Source organism: Colias philodice, chromosome 17 (assembly GCF_061535455.1).
Source record: "Colias philodice isolate Cphi_HAF_F1 chromosome 17, ilColPhil1 Martin Lab GWU primary, whole genome shotgun sequence".
Classification (NCBI taxonomy): domain Eukaryota; kingdom Metazoa; phylum Arthropoda; class Insecta; order Lepidoptera; family Pieridae; genus Colias; species Colias philodice.
The window spans coordinates 8,009,742-8,032,998 of record NC_143102.1 but is presented as its reverse complement, the minus strand read 5'-3'; the positions used below and the strand labels follow the sequence as shown (position 1 = coordinate 8,032,998).

At 34.6% G+C, this 23,257-nt stretch overlaps 3 protein-coding genes across 4 annotated transcripts in view; 2 read left to right on the top strand and 1 right to left on the bottom strand.

The window, feature by feature from the left end:
- LOC149481201 (uncharacterized) overlaps nucleotides 1-1,189 on the bottom strand; it is a 169,143-nt gene extending 167,954 nt beyond the window's left edge. The window contains exons 1-2 of one of the 2 annotated variants that reach the window (XR_016316894.1): nucleotides 1,012-1,157; nucleotides 237-563 (exon numbers count right to left, since the gene is read on the bottom strand). Coding sequence is in view for 1 of the 2 variants with exons in the window: in XM_089705676.1 (XP_089561802.1) it covers nucleotides 350-563; nucleotides 1,012-1,097 (300 nt within the window). In the remaining variant the exon portion in view is untranslated. Of the gene's footprint in view, nucleotides 1-93; nucleotides 564-1,011 lie in introns of those variants that run through there. The other variant, XM_089705676.1, reaches the window with a different exon arrangement.
- Nucleotides 1,190-1,509: 320 nt separating this feature from the next.
- Nucleotides 1,510-4,751, top strand: LOC149481200 (beta-1,4-galactosyltransferase 4-like). Its single transcript, XM_089705688.1, has 8 exons — nucleotides 1,510-1,723; nucleotides 1,932-2,153; nucleotides 2,441-2,590; nucleotides 3,218-3,312; nucleotides 3,779-3,971; nucleotides 4,054-4,158; nucleotides 4,366-4,455; nucleotides 4,538-4,751. Exons 1-8 carry the CDS (start codon nucleotides 1,572-1,574, stop codon nucleotides 4,656-4,658), a joined length of 1,128 nt encoding a protein of 375 aa, XP_089561814.1. The 5' UTR covers nucleotides 1,510-1,571; the 3' UTR covers nucleotides 4,659-4,751.
- A 102-nt stretch (nucleotides 4,752-4,853) lies between these two features.
- On the top strand, nucleotides 4,854-22,900 carry Vps11 (vacuolar protein sorting 11). The gene is made up of 17 exons (XM_089705684.1): nucleotides 4,854-5,059; nucleotides 5,192-5,260; nucleotides 6,106-6,279; nucleotides 7,001-7,153; nucleotides 7,294-7,424; nucleotides 7,730-7,880; nucleotides 8,569-8,997; nucleotides 9,234-9,509; nucleotides 10,275-10,494; nucleotides 11,396-11,618; nucleotides 12,321-12,479; nucleotides 12,982-13,139; nucleotides 13,734-13,815; nucleotides 13,981-14,196; nucleotides 16,192-16,314; nucleotides 20,941-21,155; nucleotides 21,683-22,900. The coding sequence occupies exons 1-17, from the start codon at nucleotides 5,045-5,047 to the stop codon at nucleotides 22,015-22,017; spliced, it is 3,129 nt and encodes a 1,042-aa protein (XP_089561810.1). The 5' UTR covers nucleotides 4,854-5,044; the 3' UTR covers nucleotides 22,018-22,900.
- Nucleotides 22,901-23,257: the final 357 nt, after the last annotated feature.

The window sequence follows — 23,257 nt, the reverse complement described above, 5'->3', positions numbered from 1 at the left end:
TGACTATCAATTGAAATGTAAGTAGTTTTGTGATTTCTAAAAATATTGACTTATATGGTAGTTACATACCTTTATTAATTTATTTAATAAATTTTGGCGCTGTGTGTTTAATAAAAATATAATTAATGACGGTGAAAAAAACGAAGAAAAAAGTCACAAGTTTAATTTTTAACACTAAGTATAATGTGTATATATTCAAACGATAACATATCAAAACTTCGTTTGAACTATAGGACACTTGAACTTTCACTTGTTTAAGACAACCTCAAAAAAATAAAAAAAAATTACGTCATGACGTAATTTTAGGTCAAAAATTAGCGGGAAATTTTGACATTTCAATACAGCCGTGTCATATCTTGGGAGCAAACCGTTGTAGAAATTTAAAAACGTATATTGGCCGATTACTGTTCTGCAAAGAAGCCTGAAGTCCCGTTGCCAGTTGCCGCGGAAGGCCCATCATATGGGGTGATTCGCGCCATGCAATACGTCGCAGGTACCAAGAAGGCGCCGGCGTGCATGCAAATGTTAAATCCAGCCAGCTGCTATCGACTTCATTTCTATTCCTGAAAAAAAAAATAGCAACGATTACCATCTCAATAATAATTGGCGTGCTGAGTTTCCTACACACGCGCTACATGAGTGTATTAGCTTACTGCTTAGTTATTATTTGAATAAACTAATTCTCAAAGTTTGTTACTTTAGTACGTTCTACAATTAATCTTCTCTGGATATTCCAACTGTCCAACACGGTAACCACCATACATGCAATACAGACTCGTGACAAACATACAGACGGTCAGTAAAAGCTCAGTAATAAGGTAGGTACCACTTATTGTACGGAACGTAGATATTACCCGTTTGAGGGAACAGACGGTTATATGTATATAAAACTGATTACATAGTGAAAACTACTATAAACTACGAAACATCATTATAAAACTAATTTTAATAACATTTCATTTCAATACAATCATTCCGATGATATGCATAATTAAATGTATAATTAAGTACCTTTCGATTTCTCGGTCCCTTTCCTTTTCTTTCCTTTTTGGTTTCCGTGTAGGCGTCGTAGCTCTAAATCTGTAGTACTTCGGCATTTTCGAAAATTTGGTAAAAATATTAAATGAAATTACGTGTTCGACGCTCCCAAAATTCCATTTCCTCTGTATGACAATAAAATGACGCTGTCGTTTGATTTTTTATACAACTACCCTCTATTCGACCAGTACGGTAACAAAAATGTATTGTCTCGGAGCAATTAACTTGCTCCGAGTGTATTGTGGTCTTTATTTTTATTAGCATAACATTTTTATTTACTTAATATTGAAATAATTGTGAAATTGTTATAAGTATTTTGCGATTGTAGTTAAAGCAATAATTTAAATATTATAATATAATAATTATAATATCTAACAAATTTATGAGCTGTCAACATTTCTCTCCTCATTTTGTCTGTGATTAGGTATCTACTTTTGACGGTATCAAACAAAGACTTCCTTCATAATTATTATAACAAAGTAGTCTTAAAAATACTATTTTCAGTTAATTGCAATAATTATTTATAGAATGCGATGTTACAATCCAGAACTACACGAAGAATTATTTTTATTTTCCTCGTAGCGGCAGTCATATGTGTTCTGAATCAAATATGTTGTTCAATATATTACACAATATGGAAAAAAGAAAATTCGAAAATAAAAACAAATTATTCCAAAAACTCTGAGTAAGTTAATTTTAATTTATACGTTATATACCGAAACTAACATACCTACAATGTATATTTATTACCTGCATAGTTTATTACCACATTATAAATGATTATATTTTATGTGCTAATAATGGTGGGTATAATTATTTTTTCTTTTTTACGGATTTAAATTTTTTTGTTGTTATTTTTTCCTGTATAAGTAATTGTATATTATTTATTGAAGATTTACTTCGGATCATATTAGAATCCTTCCTGTCAACATTTCCCAAAACTGGAAAGTTTTATACAATAATATTATCTGTGGTGAGAACATTACGCGGGAAAGCAATGTGTCAAATAAATCAGATCCCGCGGAAAATCATTTGGCGAAAGATGGGTTATATTATTACTTCCAGAACTATGAGGCAGAAAAGAACGAATTATGCCCATTGATTCCTCCTAACTTAGTTAAGTATTACCAATATATTATTTAAATGTTTTCAAAGAATAGTAATTTTTAACGTGTACATAAGTACCTAGTACCTATTATTAATTACTGATTGTATAATTTTTGCAATTTTTACTCTATCAAATGAATGAAATAAACTGTTTTCATTTTATTTGACAATGTATCGTATAATGTATTGGAAATATGGAAATAAACAGATTTAAGTTGAAGAATTATTACATTGGATAGACTAGACGTAAGACGACTAATGTATCGTATTATTCGTCTTATATCTCGCTAATTCCAGGCCCCGTTCCTGGAGACAAATCTATTGTTGGATTGTACGGCATTGAAAACATGTACATAGACATTGTATCTGGTGGTATTCATTCACCTTCTGCCAGTATCGCTAGGCAAAATGCAGCCATCATCGTACCAATACATGGAACTAATAAGTATGATGTATTTTGACCACTTTCACTATCCTCGTCGCATAAAAGTGTCTATCTTCATTAAGTGAGCGTATAATATTTATTGAAACCTCATTCAAACCTTTCTTAATACACCATCCCTTTGTGGCACCTTTCCGGGTACCTTCTCAAACTTCATTTTATCTTACCATTTACTAATCATATTACAAATCGTTTCTGCAATTATTCAAGAGTAAAACGGAGAATTTAATACATTTTAGTTACCTAAAAATTCCTCACGAAGTATTTATTCGCCAGGTATCGAAGTTTCATATGCGAATTTCATTTATTCTGGCTTACGGGATGCAGAAGGGTTTAGGAGCAGGGCTATTTCGTCCAGCGAATAAATTCCTTTCAGAATATTTTAAATCGAATATACCTGCTTTTGCTTATTTGTTTACAAATTATCTAAATATACATACATTTATTGTGGCCGAAACTAAGCCTTAGTAGGATTGACTATTTAGAAAATCCTTTTATCCCATGCGAATTGCGATTATTTATTATTCACTGGACAAGTTAAAAAAAAAAGTACCTACATTTCTTGTATTATGCTTATTCATAAAATTTAGAGGGACTTGATTATGTATACGAATATAACTTTGTTTACAGACACATGAAAACTTATTTGGGAAGCTTCTTATTTTATATGCATCCATTTTTGATGAAACAATTACTGGAATATCAAATATTTGTTATTTATAAACGTGAGTCTACAATAACACAGCTAATTATTAACCGGCACCAATATCGATGTAGTTATTACTTTAAATGCACCGCAATTATTAAGATAATGCTAATTGCTTTTTTAAATGGGTTTCGTGTCAAATACATTAACAGGCAAAATTCAAGTAACACCAGTATTTGTTTATCTATAGTTCCTATCGCCATGAAACATTGTACCGGTATGGCACATTAAAGTAATGGGTACCTAACTATTTAGATTATATCCATATATAAACAATTCAAAAAATATTTTCAATTAATAAGTATACTAAATTGTATCTATTTTTTATTTTTTATTTCATAGGAATTGTTATTCTGTGATATTATAAACGAATAGATTTAGTTTCTACCGTATCGTTTTTAGTATTGTATCCAAAAGAATACATACATATAGACCGGGAGATCCCGTTTTATAAACAACGATGTAAAATAAATTCTGTTTTCAAGTGAATGCTTCGCCTCCATTCAAACGTGGACAGTTATACAATATTGGTTTTGACGTGGCACAAACCAAACGTCCAGAAGGATGGCAATGCATAATCTTCCACGATGCATACATTGTGCCTGAAGATACCCGCAACTTGTATAAATGTGGCACGCATCCTCGACGGCTTATATATGATTCTAGAAAACCCCACAGGTTTTTGCTCATAATTTGATATGAAAGTGAAATTTATAGTACCTTCTTCTATTATATTCATTATTTTTTTCCTTTTGCTTAGATTTGGAGGAGCCATAGCCTTAACTCCTGAGCAATTTGTGCGAACTAATGGATTCTCGAACTTGGCTTGGAATGAAGACGATGATTACATAGACATGTACAGACGGTACTTAATATTTAATTCAAATTATGAAAATCCTTACGTAACTCTATAGGTAATTTAGTATGTTTAATTAATGAAGTTGCAATTAAAAATAATTATTGGAACAAATCAAATTAAAAATAATATAGGATGTTTGATCCCGGGTTGATCGTCATGTCATTCTGAACAGTGTAGCTTTCAGTTTGTGAAAGAATATTTTAATCTTTTCAGGATAATTTTTGCAAACTTGTCCGTGGAAACTAATGTACCAGGCATAGGCAAATATGCGCCTTTGGACTATTTAAAACAAATTAACTACAAGTATGTTAATAATTTCAAATTAATGAAATTATGTAAATTTAATTTTTATGATTTGTTTTGCAATTATTTTATCTATTTTCAGCTTAAGTAGACACCAAACGCCTATTCCATTACGACATAAAGATGGTTTTAATAATATTAAATTAAACATAGAAACTGTAGAATATAAACAACTTTACACTTTAGTAACCGTCACCGAATAAGTTTCAGAAAAATACTTAGCCAACATACAAGATAAAAATAATCCTTAGATATTTATTTGTTATTTGTATTTACTTCGATAAAAGCCTCATCATTCGCCTCGTTGGGTATTCACTATTATTCGCACGAATGCTAAGCACGAATGTGTCACGAACGTTTTAGAATGTTGCTAGTCGTAAAATCGTAAATGTCAAAATCAACTCGTAGCTTCAATGTCAATGTCGAAAGTCGAGTAATTTGTCAACTCAATAAATTACAAATTCGTAAAGTAAATTTTAATTTTTATCCAAGTGATTTTGTAAAATTAATTATCATTTTGGTATTTTGCGTTAATACATTGGTCACAGTTCACTGTTGTTTCAATGCTATCTATTGACGCCTTTCTATAATGGCGTTTTTAGAGGTAAGTTCTTATTTTCACTTTGATATTGTGAGTAAACAAAAAATTCATAATAAGTATACCTTTAACAATTGTTTAGCTTCTTGATTCTCAATCAAAATGTTCTTAAATAACCTATGTTTTTTGTAATTTCAGTGGCGACGATTTTCGTTTTTTGATATTCACAACAATATAGACAATGGAAAGATTGCAGAATGCCTACAAGTAAGTCGTGTTTAAAACATTTCTACTCGTATTTCATATTTTAAGGCCATATTTATCTTTAAGTTGATATATTTCTCAACTGGAATTATAATTAAACTCTATAATTGTAGTTTTATGAGATATCACTACATAGTATAAAACAAAGTCGCTTTCCCTGTCCCTATTTCCCTATGTCCCTTTGTATGCTTAAATCTTAAAAACAACGCAACGGATTTTGATGCGGTTTTTTTAATAGATAGAGTGATTCAAGAGGAAGGTTTTAGTATATTATTTATTTATTAGGTTTTAGACAAAGCGGACGGTAAGCTAGTAGGGTATATTCTGTTAAATTTACATTAAAAATTCTCATATAAATATATTAAATAATTGAAGGCACTACATATTTATTCTAAAACTGTCAAATAATATACCACATCCCTGACACTAAACTAGTATTTAAATAATTCAATCCATATTCATTTCAATAGTTATGATACTGATAAGCTATCAGTTACTTCATTATAGCAGTAATGTACAAAATTATATGTAACAAACTTTGTGTTCACACTAAAATTGAAAAAAAAAATGAGACAATGACAATTTCTCCTGTAAAGATGAATAATAAAACTTACACCTGAAGTGATAAGTTTAACTTCATTATTAGAAACACCAAATAATAATTAGTAGTTACAAAAAGTGAAAAAAAAAAAAATGCTTAAACTCATGAAATTATTGTATTGTCTCATAAGTCTAAAGGAGTTTATTACATACAGGTGAAGCTAATAAAAGCAAAGTTAACAATAATATTATGCATATATATACTTAATAAGAAATTATATATTCTACAACTGCAATCTCAATTTCAGGATACTCAAGTATCGGTAGCAACAAGCGGAAACAACCATGTCATCCTCTGTGACATGACTGGCTGGGCCCACCTGATCTCTCGTTCCTGGGAAATCACATCGTTCAAAGCATATGAGCTGGTCATCACTCATGCTCAGCAGCTTCCACATGATCCATTACTTGTGACTATTGGGGTAAGACATTTTCTACTTAACCAACTTCACTACAAGTTTTAATTATACAGGGTGTCCCACTATTGGTATACTAAGCGCGAAGGGGCTTGTAGTCTTGCATACACTGATCACGTAAAAAATTCTTAAACAACAAAATTGCACCAAAAATTTTTTCCTTAAAATCCATGTTTTCGTCTCTAGCTTCGCGCAGCCGGCATATACCGCTTCGCTAATGTGAGCATTTTGTCTATGAAAACATAATCTTAAACGATAGCCCACGTGCGGGTGGGCAAGTTGAGCAGGTTGCTTGTTAGAGGTATACAAATAGAGTTTTAAGAATTCATCTATTTTACAAAAAAATTTGTCTGGAATTTTTTAAGTATTTTTTACGTACTCAGCGTATACAAAACTATAACTTCCTTGGGGCTTAGTACACTGTTGCTGGGACATCCTGTATATTTTTTAAGTGTATAAACATTAGAACAAGGTGTAAAGTGATTTTGATTAAAATTTTATTAAATCTTTTAAATAGATTTTTTGATGAATACTTAATAATCTGTATTTGTCTGAAGAATTTCAACTGCATTAATGATGTTCTGTTTTTTATATTTTGTTTTCAATATAATATGAAAAAGTAAGATAGAATTAGATGTTATTTTTCCTAGAATATATTTTATGTTAGACTATTTCTTATCTGTGGTATCCATGATTGATACATATCATTTGTTATTTTATTAAACAGGAAGATGAAGCAGGAGTCACGCCACTTATCAAAGTATGGGATTGGTCAAGAGTGGATAGACATGGCAACCCTCAATGTGTGAAGACCTCTAGAGCAGTGCCGTCGCATATGTTTCCGACACCGGCCACTGCTCTTGCTGTGCATGATAATAAGGTAAAAACAGTGTAACCAGAAAAAAAAAATATTTTTCGTATTTTTTTTATTTTACAGTTAAGTACCTTATAAAAATAGTAAACATAAGCATATCTCAATTTGTAATTTACTGAAAAATAATGTAAAGCTTGCATTTTTAGAATCTTCTTGCTGTTGGTTTCCAAGATGGTTCAGTGTCTCTATTTCGTGGTGACATTGCTCGACAGCGCAGTGGAAAGATGAAAACACTGTCTGATACGGGAACTAGTCCTATCACAGGACTTGCTTTCAAGTGAGTATTGTAGTAATGTGCTTCACCTATAACTTTCCCAAATTTCTAATTTTAATACATATTTCAATACATTGCATTTTATCATCGTCGTCATGGCAATACCGTCTCGTTATGGAGTAAGCTGAAGGTTTTGGTAACTTTGAATCATGCCAAAGAAGTTTCACATCTGAAACATGTGTTCACTGCACACACTCTTTTTTTGTTGCGTTCTATCTAGTCACGAATCAACAAACTATATTTAAAATTTTCCATTTGTACAAAATTTCAGTGTGTGAGATTCGTTTTAAAATTGATATACTTTTCAGAGACGCCGACAAATTATTTGTAGTATCCCGTAACTGTGTGATGGTGTGCTGGGTGAGCAGCGAGCGCTGTGTGGTGTTGGACGCCATGGGCGCAGTGGCGGGCTGCAGCGTGCTGGCCGATAGACACCGGCTCACTGTCGCCACTAGTGACGTTAGTATTGGGAATAATGGCTCTTCATCCCTTTTGATAGATTTTTGAAGTGAAACTTCTTTCGCCACTAGTGACGTTAGTAGACAACTTGAGAATAAGGCCATTCTCCTATTGCGATACGCACAGGCGATTCAAGTCTCGGAGACTAGTCGCCGCGGAATATCTCACATACATTGTACCGGTAGCCTAAAAAGTAAAAAGTAAAAAGCCTACAGACAAATGTATGTGAGATACTCCGCGGCGACTAGTCTCCGAGACTTGCAGGATACTTGAATCGCCTGTGCGTATCGTAATGGGAGAATGGCCAATGGGTCTTCATCCATTTAGCAGATTTATTTTGAAGTGAAACTTCTTTAGGCGCGTTGAGAATAACATTTCAAGTTCGCATCATGGCAATACCGTCACGTCGTCAAGGCGAAGAATTAGGTGTATTTGAATCTTGCCAAAGAAGTTTCACTTCTCAAACGTGCACACACTCTTTTTTTGGAATCTTATATTGAATTAAGAAACTATGCGAAAATTTTCAAAAAATTTCCATGGAAACAAACTGTTGCTCATTTCATATTCAAAAATTAAGGGGCGTTTGTGCCCAGGAGATTCAATAAACGTTTTAAATCACTTAAATATTAAGAATGTTCAACAAATTTAGACTGACTCTTTATTATTTACTCTTTATCATAATTTACAGGCCATCTACTGCTACACTACAGAAGGACGCGGTCCGTGCTATGCCCTCGAAGGAGAGAAATTACGTCTTAATTGGTTCCGTAGTTACCTCGTAATAACAACCAACGAAACTTCAAACAAACCGTCCAGTTCAACGAACACACCAAAATCTCATCACGTCACTATACTAGACATACAGAACAAATTCATAGTTTTCTCAAAAACGTTTGAGGAAATTGATGCAGTTTTAACGGAATGGGGATCCTTTTACATCCTTACTAAGAATAAGGAGATGATCTATCTGGACGAAAAGGATCTTCAGTCGAAATTGTCGTTGCTTTTTAAAAAGAATTTGTATGATGTCGCCATTCGGATTGCGAGCAGCCAGCATTATGATGCTGAAGGGCTTATTGAGATTTATAAGCAGTATGGTGATCATTTGTATAGCAAGGTAAGTTTCTTTTAAATTAATTGTCCATTTAAATGTTTCTCTTGTAAATTATATGTCTATTATAAACTATACTTTTTTTTTTATTATATCATTCAAATAATTTTTAGAAAATTATAGAGAATAGTTGTCTGAAATAAGGTAGAAAGAGATAGCAAGATTTTCTTGAAATATCAAAATCATAATATTTTTGTAATATAAGAACGTTCTGCTATATTTTTCTTTCATTTATTTCTTAGGGCGACCTCAAAGGAGCGATAGACCAATATGTAAAAACAATAGGATGGCTAGAAACGTCCTATGTCATACGGAAATATCTTGAATCAAGGCATTTAGAGCCACTGATACAATACTTAGAGCAACTTCACAAAAAAGGCTACGCTACGGAAGATCATACGACCTTACTGTTGACGTGTTATGTGAAAATAGACCAGCATGATCAGCAAGGGAAACTGAAGGAATTCATCAACTCTAAGGACAAGGCTATTGATTTTGATGTCGATGTTGCTATTAAGGTATGAAATAATGTATTTTTAAATATTGTATTGATAACTTTTGTGCACTGAGAGACTGAAATGATAGAATCCTCGAGACCATGCTCGCTGCAAAGTGTGCGAAACGTCGGGAAAATAATAATGAATGAATATTTCGCGTTTAAAATCTGTTAAAATCTTTAATTTCTAAATGTATAATACTCGCGAAAAAACAAACACTGGAAAATATTTTGTGCACAGGTGCTTTTTTTTGTTTAAGTGTCATCAAAAATTATCAATGATATTTATTAATAACAATTTATATTTTAATATTATTCTAATTAGATATACCTTCACGACGACGCGGTTGGCGCAGTGGTAAAGTAACTGCCTACTGAGCCGACGGTCCCGGGTTCGATCCCCGGTCAGGGCAAATATTTGTGTGATGAACTCAATTATTTGTTCTTGGGTCTGGGTGTTATTATCTATATATGTATTTATTAAATATTATATTTATCGTCGCCTAGTACCCACAACACAAGCCTTAATTGAGCTTACTGTGGGACTAGGTCGATTTGTGTAATAATGTCCTATAATATTTATTTATTTATTTATTTATTTATTTATTTACCTTCAACCTTAAATATACCTTACACCAAGAAGACTATTTCGCAAAAATATATCCATTAAAATTAGTGTTTTATTTTTCACAGTTTAAATATCTAATCTTAAAAATACTTTTCATATATTTACTTAGATTAGTTGCATAAGTTAGCTAAATTATTACTCCTACCTATAATATTGAAGGTGGTCCGTCAAGTAAGTGTGGACGACGCTCTATCGCTCGCCGCTAACCACAACCGACATGACTGGTATCTCAAAATGATAATAGAAGATAAAAAGGAATACATAAAAGCGTTGGATTATATAGCGGAGTTGGAATTTGATGATGCCGATTTGTACATGAAGAAGTATGGACATAAGTTGATACAGCATGAACCGGATGAGAGCACGAAATTGTTGAAATGTGGGTATTTATAAAACTTTATAATTCTAGTAATTAATCATTGTGTGAATGTAAATTCGTTTGTTGGTCTTTTTCTATAGAAAGTGTGGGTAGTTATAAAAATAGCTTGTAAATATGTGTCCTATCACCTGTGTATGTAAAAGTTTCGTTTTTTAATTAAAGTCCTCGTCATTTATGTGTTAAAATTAGGGATGTAACGATACTGATACCGATACCGATATATCGGCCGATATAATCGGCCAGCCGATATATCGGTATCGCCGATAGTAAAACAACCGATACCGATATCAAACAATTCAAAAAACCGCGCCCAATGACCGATGCGGGAGGCCGCCCGCGCGTGCGCACTTTGTTTTCTGAAAAAACTCTACCAATAGTAAACTTTTATTAGGTACTGATTGTATGTGTATTACTTAAAGTTTAACTGACTTTGTAAAATAATAATACTAAAATAAATGGTTTTGTTTATTTTTTGATTTGGCATTTTTATTTAAAAGAATACGATTAACAGTTGAGTCTCTGTTAAATGTTGGTAACTTTTTATGCATAATTCACTATTTATTTTTCTACCAAGCCATCGATATCGGTATCGGTATCGGTATCGCCGATACATTACTATAAATATCGGTATCTGTATCGTATCGGCAAAATCATGTATCGTTACATCCCTAGTTAAAATTCTTCATAGTGTGTGTGCTTAAAATCGATAACAATAGTTTATACTCTTACATTCATTTCACAGATTGATTCATTTCACAGATTGATTAAATTTTGTATAACCTCTCCTTATTCTGTCGGTCACATTTAACTGTCAATGCTTTAATTATTTCAATTTATTAATTAAAGCCTAGTTCAATATATGTAAAGGTTGTTTTATAATATTTTTTTTTCTAATTTCCAGTACTATGCACAGACTATAAGCCGCGTAGTCGACCGTTAGTCGACGAAACATCCCTATCTGGTAGATACCGGGACCCAGATCGTTCTATAGCAGATGACTTCATACACATGTTTCTTAGCAACTCGGAGAGGCTCATAGCGTTCCTGGAACACATGATATCCACAGACGTTAAGTGTTCCACGCTAGTGTACGATGCGCTTATAGAACATTATATACATGTATGGTAAGTAATTTCTAGGTTTTGCTTTAATCCGGCTCGAAGGACCAGCTGTTTTGGTGTTTGTTTAAAACAAAAAAGAAATTGGTTGTCTGTAAAGTCGGTTTACTGACGATTGTTGAACGTGACAACGTCTTAAGTTTCTTTGTCGCTCGTTCCGCGCTCTCGCTTGCACTTCATGCCTTACACGGGACGCCTCAGAGCGAGGTAACACCGCATGAGTCATGTTTTTTCGTGCGTGCAGCCGGTTCTATCGAATTATAAGACGTTGTCACGTCAAAAAGCGTGTGTGCCGAGCACACGTGTCAGAAGTGAAACTTCTTTGACAAGATTCAAAGATACCAAAATCGTCGCCTTATTCCATGCCGTGATGGTATTGCCATGACGCGACCTTGAAATTTTACTCGCAACTTGCCTAGAGAAGTTTCACTTAAAAAAAAAACTGTTTGATAATCATTTTGTAATTAGTAGATCTTTAGAGAGATGAAAATGTTACGGTTCAATTGGTTTTATATATGTAAATGTATGTTATATGTTACATGTATGTAAAAAGTTTATATTGTGTTGACTCCATACATTAAAATTATACTATGAAATGTATTATTAATATATTGTTATATTAATTATATGCATCATTTACTATTTAAATAGTGTATGCTGAAATATAATTCCACTTTCTAAGAGGTAACAATATCGTGTTTATTGTAGGGCAAAGTCTCCAGATAGCGAGAAAGAAGCATACGAAAACAAAATACTCGGAGTTTTAAAGGATCCTGAAGCCAACTACGACAAGGACCACACTTTGATCATCTGTCAAATGTTAGGATTCAAATCTGGAATCCTGCACTTGTATGAGGAGAAGAAATTGTAAGTACTATCTCTAGAATAATGTATAACATATTTTAGAGTGTTGCATAAAGCGCGATAAAATTGTAAAGAGCATTTAGAGTGTTGCATAGAGCGCGATAAAATTTTAACGAGCATTTAGAGTGTTGCTCAGAGCGGGATAAAATTGTAAAGAGCATTTAGAGTGTTGCATAGAGCACGATAAATTTGTAAAGACTATTTAGAGTGTTGCATAGAGCTCGTTACAGTGGTAAAGACCATATACAGTGGTATATAGAGCGCCCGTTCGACTAGGGCCCTTCCGGCCTTCTCCACTCAAGCGACAGCCCAATACAAGCCGAGGTTCGAGATCCCCGTCAAGGGGGGACACCCTTGCGCTACCAGGGTGAAACTGCAGTTCACCCACGCGTTCGTGTTAAGATGTAGAAGTCCTTCTGGCCTACATCGAGAGACACCTCACAAAAAAGGTACATAGAGCGAGATAGAGCCGTATAGTGTGTTCATAGAGCACGTTTTTGCGCAGGTGGCGGTCCATGGTATCGCTAGAGATACGCGCGGGGCGGGCAGACCGCGCGCTGGGCGTGTGCCGCAAGCGCGGTGCGGCGTGCCCGCGGCTCTGGCTGGACGTGCTGTGGGCACCGCCGCCACCCGCCTGCCTGCCCGAGCTGCTGCATGTTGTTGGTCAGTACTGGGAATGGGCAGGATTATGATATGTTGGGAATTCTTATGATTGTACCTGATAGTTTTTATGATTCTTATGAATGATTGAATGAATTAATTTTATTAAATGCCACTATCATTACATAGAACTTAAAATCTACTTAACCTGAGAACAAAATAAAGAAAGTATTTTTGTGGCAAAAGGCCCAGACTCAGCTTTGCTGTTTGATTCGAGAGCGCTGATTTTCAGTCTGGTCTTAACAATTGACGTTCCTAGCGACACCATGATTAAACTCTGTCGTTGCTTCATATCATTATACCTACTGGTTCTTATAATTTCTCCGTTCCGCTTTTTATGATTACACGATGTTCCTGTTTTCTTCTACATAATTATGTGAAGCTCAGCATCATAACGCAGAGAGATTTTATTAAATTTCACAGAAACATCAAATCACCTATTTTTACTCCTTTACTAACCCACCCATCACCATATAACCAACTTTTTCATTAAAATTTCACTTCTATCTCGATAAGTATTACGATTTTGCTATATCTTTAATGTTATGCATAAAAAAAATACTTCGGTATTATTGGTAAAATAAAGTTTTGTTTCAGCGACGGAAAAACTAATGTCTCCAATTCTAGTCATTGATTGTTTGGCAAGCACACCCACATATACACTAGGAGATGTTCGGAAGTAAGTAATCCTTCGATAAAATATATATTTACCCCAAATATGAACAGATATCATCCAAAATTAAATTGTCTATATTTTTTGATCCACCAAATAAAACCATTAATATATATTTTTATCGCTTATGTACAATTTAATGAACACCTAGTGTAACATTTCTTCTTACAGATATCTAATGGACGTGCTCAAATCTGAAGACGAAGTAATCACCCGAGAACTTGAACTAGCCAATAAATACAAACACGAAATAGAGAAGATGAAAGCCCATATACAAGTTATTCAGCACGAACCAGTTACGTTCCAAAGCTCAAGATGTGCAGCGTGTAATAGACCTTTGGAATTGCCTACAGTACACTTCTTGTGTCAACATTCTTTCCACCAGGAGTAAGTTCTCTTTTTTTGTTAGTTTTTTTTTTGATTTATCGGAATACCAAGCTACTAAATAGTGTAGTTTCGAAATCGATTCATATATCAATAATGAAATTGAGAAAATTTTAAGTTTTTTATGGGCATTGCGGTTCATTTAAAGGGCGGGAGATACGGACACAAAATTTTGGGTCATTTGTGACAGGATAGCGGTTCTACAGGGGTTTTAGTACGCAATGACAAAAAGAAAAATGATGGTCAGAACGCTGATATTATACTGCTACAAATCATTCAAAATACAAATAAAATCTTACAGTGAAAAACATTATTTATACACATTCGTCATAAATAACAAATATATGGTATAATTACCAGTGTTAAAGTTGAATTAAACTTTAATTTCGAAAATATCTCAAGTTCTTTTTGCTTCTACGTCGATTAAGGAAAGCTGGTATGTTCACAGTACTCACACTTATGCAATTTTACTATACAGTATCTTCAAAAATAAATGCGACTCTAGTTTGAGTGTAGACTTCAATTGTTAAATGGGTGCGTTTTAGATAAATATATACAAATATAATTATGAAAGCTCTCATAATTTATATGTATAATTATAATTTAAAAGTAACTCAATTGATGAACACTAACTATTCTAAATAACGCTAACGCTAAACAATACAAATAACAGGTGCGCTCACTCCCAAGAAACAAGACAAGCGTAACCCTAGCACGTAAGAGATAAGGCTAAAGTACGGCCAACGAGAAGCGATACCAAATGTAAACAAAACACATGCAAGGTCATTGGGAATTGCAGGGGTGCGTAACTCTTTGAAAGTTGGATTTATGTAGTTTTAAAAAATATCCGGCAAGTTGTAAGAATACCAAAAAGGTTAATCTATTTTTATAAATTTTATCATAATTTGAATTATTGTATAATGGAGATTTCAATTAAATAACGCGAATAATAATAATTTTCTGAATCATAAAATATAATAAGAATAATAAAATGGCCGCCCGAATGTTGGCAAATCCGTCTTGACGTTGTTATGTTTTTGCCGGGAGAACGTGACATTACGACAAAGGCACAAGATGGAAAGAGATAGATAATAGATTGTCAACGCCACAGTTGTTTTTTAGGTGAATGACCTTTTGTATCGCTTCTCGTTGGCCTTACTTCACATTACAATAAAAGCTGTATTGTTCAGCTATGTATGCAATTTTAACTTACGGCGTTTACATTTTGCTTACAAAACTTATTAAAATTATTACATAATTTAACCTAGATAAAGTAAAAAAAATATTCTAATCCGCGTGCCGCGAAGTATCTCGTCGAATATAGTTAGTAGTATACCTAACGTCTTTGTTTAAATTATATATCATCCTGTATTTATAAACAATTGCAAAATAAAAAAATGTTGTGTGGTTAAATTATGAAACCACGGTAAAAGTGAAACTATTCGAACGGTTCCGAACACTGCTTTATACCTACTCGGCAGCCGACCGTCACGCGACATGCGCTACACAGACCAAAAAGTTTGAGACGATGTAATAAAAGTTTCACTTTAAAATAATAACTGTCCCCTTTAACCTCATAATTTAGTCTGCGCGCGAGAGAGACTGGCAGAATTTTCATGATGCGTATGCACTATGACGTCACGCCGCGCGCGTCTTCACAGAAACTACTCATGTGCAATGTGTTAATGTGTTGACGTGCCAGCTCTTGTTAATCGGCTATATAAACCCTAACCACAGAATACATAATAGTAGCTAAACGCTACAGAACGGACACTCTCCGCCCCCCGCCAAAATTAAACACTTACCTCAACCCGCATACCCAGGGCACTCGGGGGAAGAGCCCTGGGTTATGTCGGACTCACCCTGCTGAGTGCAGGGTCCTACCGACTAAACTCCACTGTGTTCCGCTGTGCCGCTTTATTGACGGGGCCGCGGGTATTCGGTAGAACCGCGTCCGCAGAATGTATTTTGTGCCCTAACACTATATGTTATTTGCAGCTGCTTCCAGACGTACAGCGAGTCGGAGCGCGAGTGCCCGCTGTGCCGGGGCGCGCGCCGCAGCGAGCCGCCGCCGCGCGCCGCCGAGGCGCTGCACTCGCGCCTGCTGCACCAGCCCGACCCGTAACTATACACACTGCAGCTGCTCCCAGACGTACAGCGAGTCGGAGCGCGAGTGCCCGCTGTGCCGGGGCGCGCGCCGCAGCGAGCCGCCGCCGCGCGCCGCCGAGGCGCTGCACTCGCGCCTGCTGCACCAGCCCGACCCGTAACTATACACACTGCAGCTGCTCCCAGACGTACAGCGAGTCGGAGCGCGAGTGCCCGCTGTGCCGGGGCGCGCGCCGCAGCGAGCCGCCGCCGCGCGCCGCCGAGGCGCTGCACTCGCGCCTGCTGCACCAGCCCGACCCGTAACTATACACACTGCAGCTGCTCCCAGACGTACAGCGAGTCGGAGCGCGAGTGCCCGCTGTGCCGGGGCGCGCGCCGCAGCGAGCCGCCGCCGCGCGCCGCCGAGGCGCTGCACTCGCGCCTGCTGCACCAGCCCGACCCGTAACTATACAATACAAAAAACGGGTTGCACTCCGGGAGTGCCGGCAGAAGTGAAAACTTGATTATTAACGTTCAGCATGTTTCATATTTTGGAATGGTATCCGTCTTACGCTTTTTCGATCAGGTCACGTGTCCTGACGCAAGTTTAAGATTTTATACCCATTACAGAAAAAGTGCTCAACGCCGCTAAAGAAGTTTTCACTTCAAAAATTGGTTGTCTGTAAAGTCGGTTTACTGACGATAGTTGAACGTGACAACGTCCGATTGTGCTTCTTTGTCGCTCGTTCCGCGCTCTCGCTTGCACTTCAAGCCTTACATGGAACGCCTCAGAGCGAGGTAACGCCGCACGAGTCATGTTTTTTCGTGCGTGCAGCCGGCTCTATCGAATTATAAGACGTTGTCACGTCAATAATGGAAAAGTTAGCAATAAGCTCCCTTGCTCGGTCGCGCACGAACAAGTGTGCCCGCCGCGTGTGACGGCTGCCGCCTGACGCAGCGCTGCTATAACGTATCTTTCAAATTCAAATTCAAATTTCAAATTCAAAATTCAAATTTCAAATCATACCCGCGAAATTGACACCCGCCGCGTGCGCCCGCTTTCGTGACGTAGCGCGTGAATGCGTGTTTTAACTTTGCTTGATATACTTAGAACCGTTTGTATAGATTTTTTTTTTCAACCAAAATCTAAAAACCAATATCGATTCACATAAGTCGAACGTTAGTTAGCTGAGGTAACAAAGCAAAAAAAAATACAGGCGTATTAAGAACCGACACCTTTTTTTAAGACAGCTAAAAATATGCACATAAAACGCAGCATACTAATGTATGAAATTCACAGAAATGTAGGAAAACCAAGTTCCAAGTTCTTTCCCTCCAGGGCCTATATACAATTTTCCACCCTGTATACTCTTTGGCACTCGATTGAAAGAAACGCCTAATACACGATATTTTTATACTTAAGAGCGGGTATAAAGCCAGAGAATTTCTACAATTCAGCCCCGCCATGCCGTGCGCCCTCACACTCCCCGCACACAATTATTATCAATTAAAAATGTAAAGCGCCAAAAGTGTTTTATCGTGATTAAACCAAAGCTAAAAGTAATTACACAAAGCTCTCACAAATGTTTTAATATAATTGTTTATGAAAAAAATAACATAATTAGGCATTACCATGTCAAGAAAAGTGTGAAATTTAGAGGTAACTTCGTGACTTTTTTCGTGATTTTTTTCTATCGAGTAAATTTTAATATTTTATGTTTTTGATCTGACAGAACCCTCGAAAATATCATCAAGTTTGACATATATTTTATTTTTAATATTTGGTCTTGAATATTACACCAATCATCTAAAAGTAGATTGGTGATTTTGCTTTATACCCACTCTTAAGCAGACAGACTTATACGTGCTTCATTTTGAGAAGATAAGCACAATAGAACGATATAAATGTATCCTCGTACGCTATAGTATGCACCCTCCCCCCTAGTCAAGTGGTTTTCTGTTAGCGTAGCGCTCAATAGAATAGACTACGAATGTATGAGATTGACGTAGGCTGTAGATAAACGTATCTACAGCTCTAAACTATCTACAGCCTGTCAGAATTTTTATAACGCAATTTAAATATATTTTTACTAGCGTAACTTCTAGACGTTAGCAGTTTCAATCTGCGGCATCGTAACACTCAAACTGATGAACCGATTTTTTATCGATATTTTTATCGCAAACACAAGGTTCTTAATAGTGTTTTATTGATACTTTCTGTGCCAACCATCTCAAGGTAAATCAAAGAAAACATTTAATAATATGTATGAATGACACTGTGAATCGTTCATAATTTCTGTATAACCCCCTGGTCGCTTTAATTAAATAAATAAATCTAAATAAACTGTATTATCTCATTAGCCAAATAAATAAGGGTCAAAATTATCTTATTAAATCCACTACACTTATTTTTATTAAATTAAAGGCCAGAAGAAACAATTCGGTTGGAATTTCATTACAAAATTGTGTTGAATTCTTGTTTTAACAGCTATCCAAATACTAACCAAATACGTAGTTCGAACATATTGTATTTTAATAATGACTTAGTTACTGCTACAATATTTTTCCTCATAATACGACATAAACTATCGTAAATTTATGTACAATCATGAAATTTTTTAACCAATTTAAAAAAAAAATATTTTTTTTAATTAATTTATTACTAGCCTTACAATTTCATAATATTATATGCTGAGCAATTTGTGCTTAACTAATTCTCAGATAATTTTCCCTTATTATGTATTGACTATCTAAGTATCCATTTGAGTTATGAATTAAAATATGAGAAAACACACATTTTTTTATCATAACTTATAAAGAAACTTTCCACAAAATGTTCAACATAATAAAATAGTTAGGTTTTTATTACGCTTAATACTTCACCAACGCCATTAAAATGTAATTCTTTATCAGTATTTAATAGCCACTAATTCTTTAAGTGCTAACCGTGGTAATACATGTGTTATCTTCACATTATTTACAACTATTAGATTTGAAAAACAATATATTTTATCATTGATTTTAGATGTACGATATAAAGAGATTAATAAAAATAATGAACGCTTGTTTATAATTAACCAAAAGTGGCTGCGAAATGTTCTCGATACTCTAAAATAACAGCAGTTTTTAACAATGTTTTGTTATTTTGAGTCATATTTTTTTTGTAACTAAACAAGAAAATTTAAATAAAACGAACAATAAAAAGGGTCATAAGGTCGGAATTATAGATAGGTTCTACTTTTTAAATTATAAAACGGCCAACCTTGAACTTTCCTCATTAAAATGACATAACAAGCGCAAAAATCTCAATTGATATGCACATATTAAAAAAAAAACTCCATAATTAGAACGGATAGAAAATTATACGGATTGATAGACACGGCCTTTGCCAATGTCATTGTTGTGCGAACAACCTGCGCGGGCGCATGTACCTTATCGAAAAACGTAAATAGTACCATAGATAAAATATATCATGTTTGTGCACCGCAGAGACATGTTCCCTCCGTTCTGTTGGTGCTTTAGAAGTAATGTAGACGACGGGTATGTGCTGTTTTTGTGTAAAAATTGTTTAAAACTGGTTTTAAAACGTGTTTGAGACCGGTGTGTTGTTTTAATGTTATCAACGAATATCGTTAAGATAACGTTTTTATTTCGTGTGGTGTAAATGTGAATTTTGATACACAATTTCGTATTGGATTTTATATAAATTTGCAAATTATGAAAGTATTTTAGTAAACATGCGTGTATAAGTTTAAATTTCTATTTTAATTTTTAACCGACATAAAAACCTGAGTTAAATTTGTTTTTGTATTATTTTTTGCAAATATTTTTTTTATATCCTTTCAAATTAATCGAAAAGACATTTCACTGAAAATATACAAAATAATTACTTGTACACGTTTTATGCAATGCAAAAAAAAATTGAATATATAACATATTTTAATTATTATAAATAGATTGAATTAAATCATAATACGTTTAATGTTTACTGAAAATTTGTTAGATGTACGTCCATTTGTTTGTTTACCTCAATGGATTACTTCATTTTATAAACATACTATTGTTATTTGTTTCTATATTATTAAATACGAAAACGGTAAAGGGTTCCGCTGTCTAGAAGGTTACTTTCCTAATTAGAGATAATTATAAACTATTATACAACCAAATTTGCAGTTATTTAAAACATTCAAGGTCTTGAAACATCGTATTATTATAAAATATTGTCGTTTAATTGTCTTTAGGTCTTATTTTAAGGCCAATCGCTATGTATTTCATTTTCTTCCTTCTTCTCTATTTCTTCTTAAAATTTTATATATGTATACTGCGTTCTCTATTTAATCTCATTAACATATGGCTAGCTTGGTACTTGGGTAAAAAGTAGCCAATACCTATTCCCAAACTATATACATCAGAATCAACCAACATCATTTGGATAACAAACTATAGAATTTCCTACAATAGAATAAACTCATGAAATATTGATATAGCTGTGTTTGCTTGATACACGTGATAACAAAAAGCCGCCTATATGTTATACCAGGCTTGACCTGCAACTTTTCCATCATATAAACTATCAAATAATACTTAAATTAAACTTATCTTAAAGTTTTCCTCACCAACACTTTTTTCCAAAAGTAAGAAAAAATATCTCTCTGTGTACAGGTTCGCAGTTGTATCAGAGTACTTCGGTCGCGGTTTATTCAACAAAGTGACGGTTGTGACAGAACCGCCCACGCCGAGCGTAGACGTTCCAAGCATACAACCGAAACAGACGAACATACAGACAAACTTGCAAACTAACGTGCAGACAAATTTGCAGAATTATGGCCCCGGTGCTGAGGCCAAGCTCAGGTTGCAAGAAGGACAGAGTAAACAAAGTATGTGATTTATGGTTATATTTATGGTTATTTGTGGTTTATATTTATGTTATTTGTGGTTATTTCTTCTTTGTGCATTTATTTTCCCATCTCAGTCGTTGAATGAAAGTGATTCTATTTCTATGACTATTTCGAATTTAATTTCACATGTATTATATGTACATATATAGAATCCATACTTAATACTCATAAAAATTGGGTTCCAAATTATATTTAACTGTCGACTTACTAGATAAGAAAATAAAAAATGTTGTGTGGTTTTATGAAACCACGGTAAAAGTGAAACTGTTCGAACGGTTCCGAACACTGCTTTGTGTAGCGCGTGTCGCGTGACGGTCGGCTGCCGAGTAGGTATACCTACTCGGCAGCCGCGATACACGCGACATGCGCTACACAGACCAAACAGTTTGAGACGATATGTAATAAAAGTTTCACTTTAAAAAGAAACGTGGGTGAAATCGAAATGTCTGTTTTATTTTTATGTATATTTACTACTTAGTCTCATATATTTTTTATCTATATTCCAGTGTTCGTATCGAACGCGACCAGGCAAATGGCGCCAAAAGGCACATCGGTAGTGCCCGTACCAGAAGGTCGGATGCGAGTGTTAGAACAGCAGCAATACAGTTCTAGCCTCGAAGCGAATATGACAAGACTGGAACCACGTGTTCACCCCATCTCCATCCCCAAAGAACAATCCCCAAAACTATCCCCGAATATATCCTCAGCAATCACCTCCAACCCCTTTGAGGATACATACGATGAGACCAAGAACCCCTTCGCTGATGAAGAGTCGAGCGACCCCGCTAACCCCTTTTCGGAAGATGATGATTATGATAAGAATTTGAACCCCTTTGCGTGAATATGTAATAATGAATTGTAATTATCGTGTAAACTAAATGGCACTACTACTAAATGGTGGCATTTGTGGTGAGAAAGGAGGGTAAAGACCAATTTTCAAATGAATTTGCCGTCTTATATAATTGAGAAAGTGGTACACTTAAGTATATAGGTCAAATATGAGTAGTGTGTTGTCAAACTGTATTTGCTTTGAGATGTATGGAATCTGTGCACTACTCCAATGTAGACCTTTTTTTGCCAACAGTATGTAATCGCTGTTATAAAAAGTTGCTAAATATATTTTTCAGACAGTTTAAATATTGGTATTGCACATGTCGTAAAAAAATTATTTCTTATCTATAGAGTTGAATATTGTCTATTGTCCAGGTTTCACGCAAAAACTACAGGACTGCTGATGAAACTGTTTTGAATTTCATGATATTTAATATCTTCGCGTACTCCTACGTTAAAATGTACATCACGTTCAGTATGTTTTAACAGTTAAATTAAAATGTCATTTGAGTGATGGAAGCTTAGCTTTAAGTAGATTTTTTTTTATTTTCAACATTATTCGTCGTTCAGTTTTTTTCACATCATTCCAATCAAATATATCATAAAACTAACATAATTAGAAAATTTTATTACTTTTAAAAATAGTTTTTGTAACTATGTCGGAATCGAAGTAACACAATAATATGTAAAACTTTAAACTATTGATTAGTTTTTAATTTAACAAATGTATAAAAGGTATTTATGAAAATTGTTCTCAATTATGAATAAATGTATTCCTAATAATTGTATATTTAGACTTGGAACTGAATTTATTTAATGTAATAAACTATATAAAGTATAGAAATGTATAAATAAGCTGCACTCTTTGTGATACTCTATTAATAAATTATATGAAATCAAAATTTCTTTCATTTTTTTCAATAATTCCAGACTCTATATAACTGACTTTCTTTCACGACACTTAGGTTACTAGCAATATGTACCTTCAACCCTGCAAGGCTAAGAATCTCCGGAACTATTGGTCCTATGTGAAAAATTCTTTCCGTGTTATGTAGTTAGCCGGCTTATCGAGGAAAGCTATGCTAAAATATTATCATAACGCTAAGACCAATAGGAACCGAGCAATGCGGTAAAACCGCGGGGCACAGCTAGTTATAGTTATAATTATATGTTTCGTTTATGTTGTAACTCTTACGCACATCATTTACTGACACTCAATGAAATTTAATATTAAAAAAATAGCTTTCGAC

What these genes read in the sequence shown, in the direction of transcription:
- LOC149481200 (XM_089705688.1), top strand. Translation starts at nt 1,572, where the DNA reads ATGTTACAATCCAGAACTACACGAAGAATTATTTTTATTTTCCTCGTA. An exon ending in CCATTGATTCCTCCTAACTT is followed by an intron (nt 2,154 to 2,440) that starts AGTTAAGTATTA and finishes CTCGCTAATTCC; the next exon opens with AGGCCCCGTTCCTGGAGACA. An exon ending in CCAATACATGGAACTAATAA is followed by an intron (nt 2,591 to 3,217) that starts GTATGATGTATT and finishes CTTTGTTTACAG; the next exon opens with ACACATGAAAACTTATTTGG.
- Vps11 (XM_089705684.1), top strand. An exon ending in GTGATCATTTGTATAGCAAG is followed by an intron (nt 8,998 to 9,233) that starts GTAAGTTTCTTT and finishes TTTATTTCTTAG; the next exon opens with GGCGACCTCAAAGGAGCGAT. An exon ending in AGAAGGACAGAGTAAACAAA is followed by an intron (nt 21,156 to 21,682) that starts GTATGTGATTTA and finishes TCTATATTCCAG; the next exon opens with TGTTCGTATCGAACGCGACC.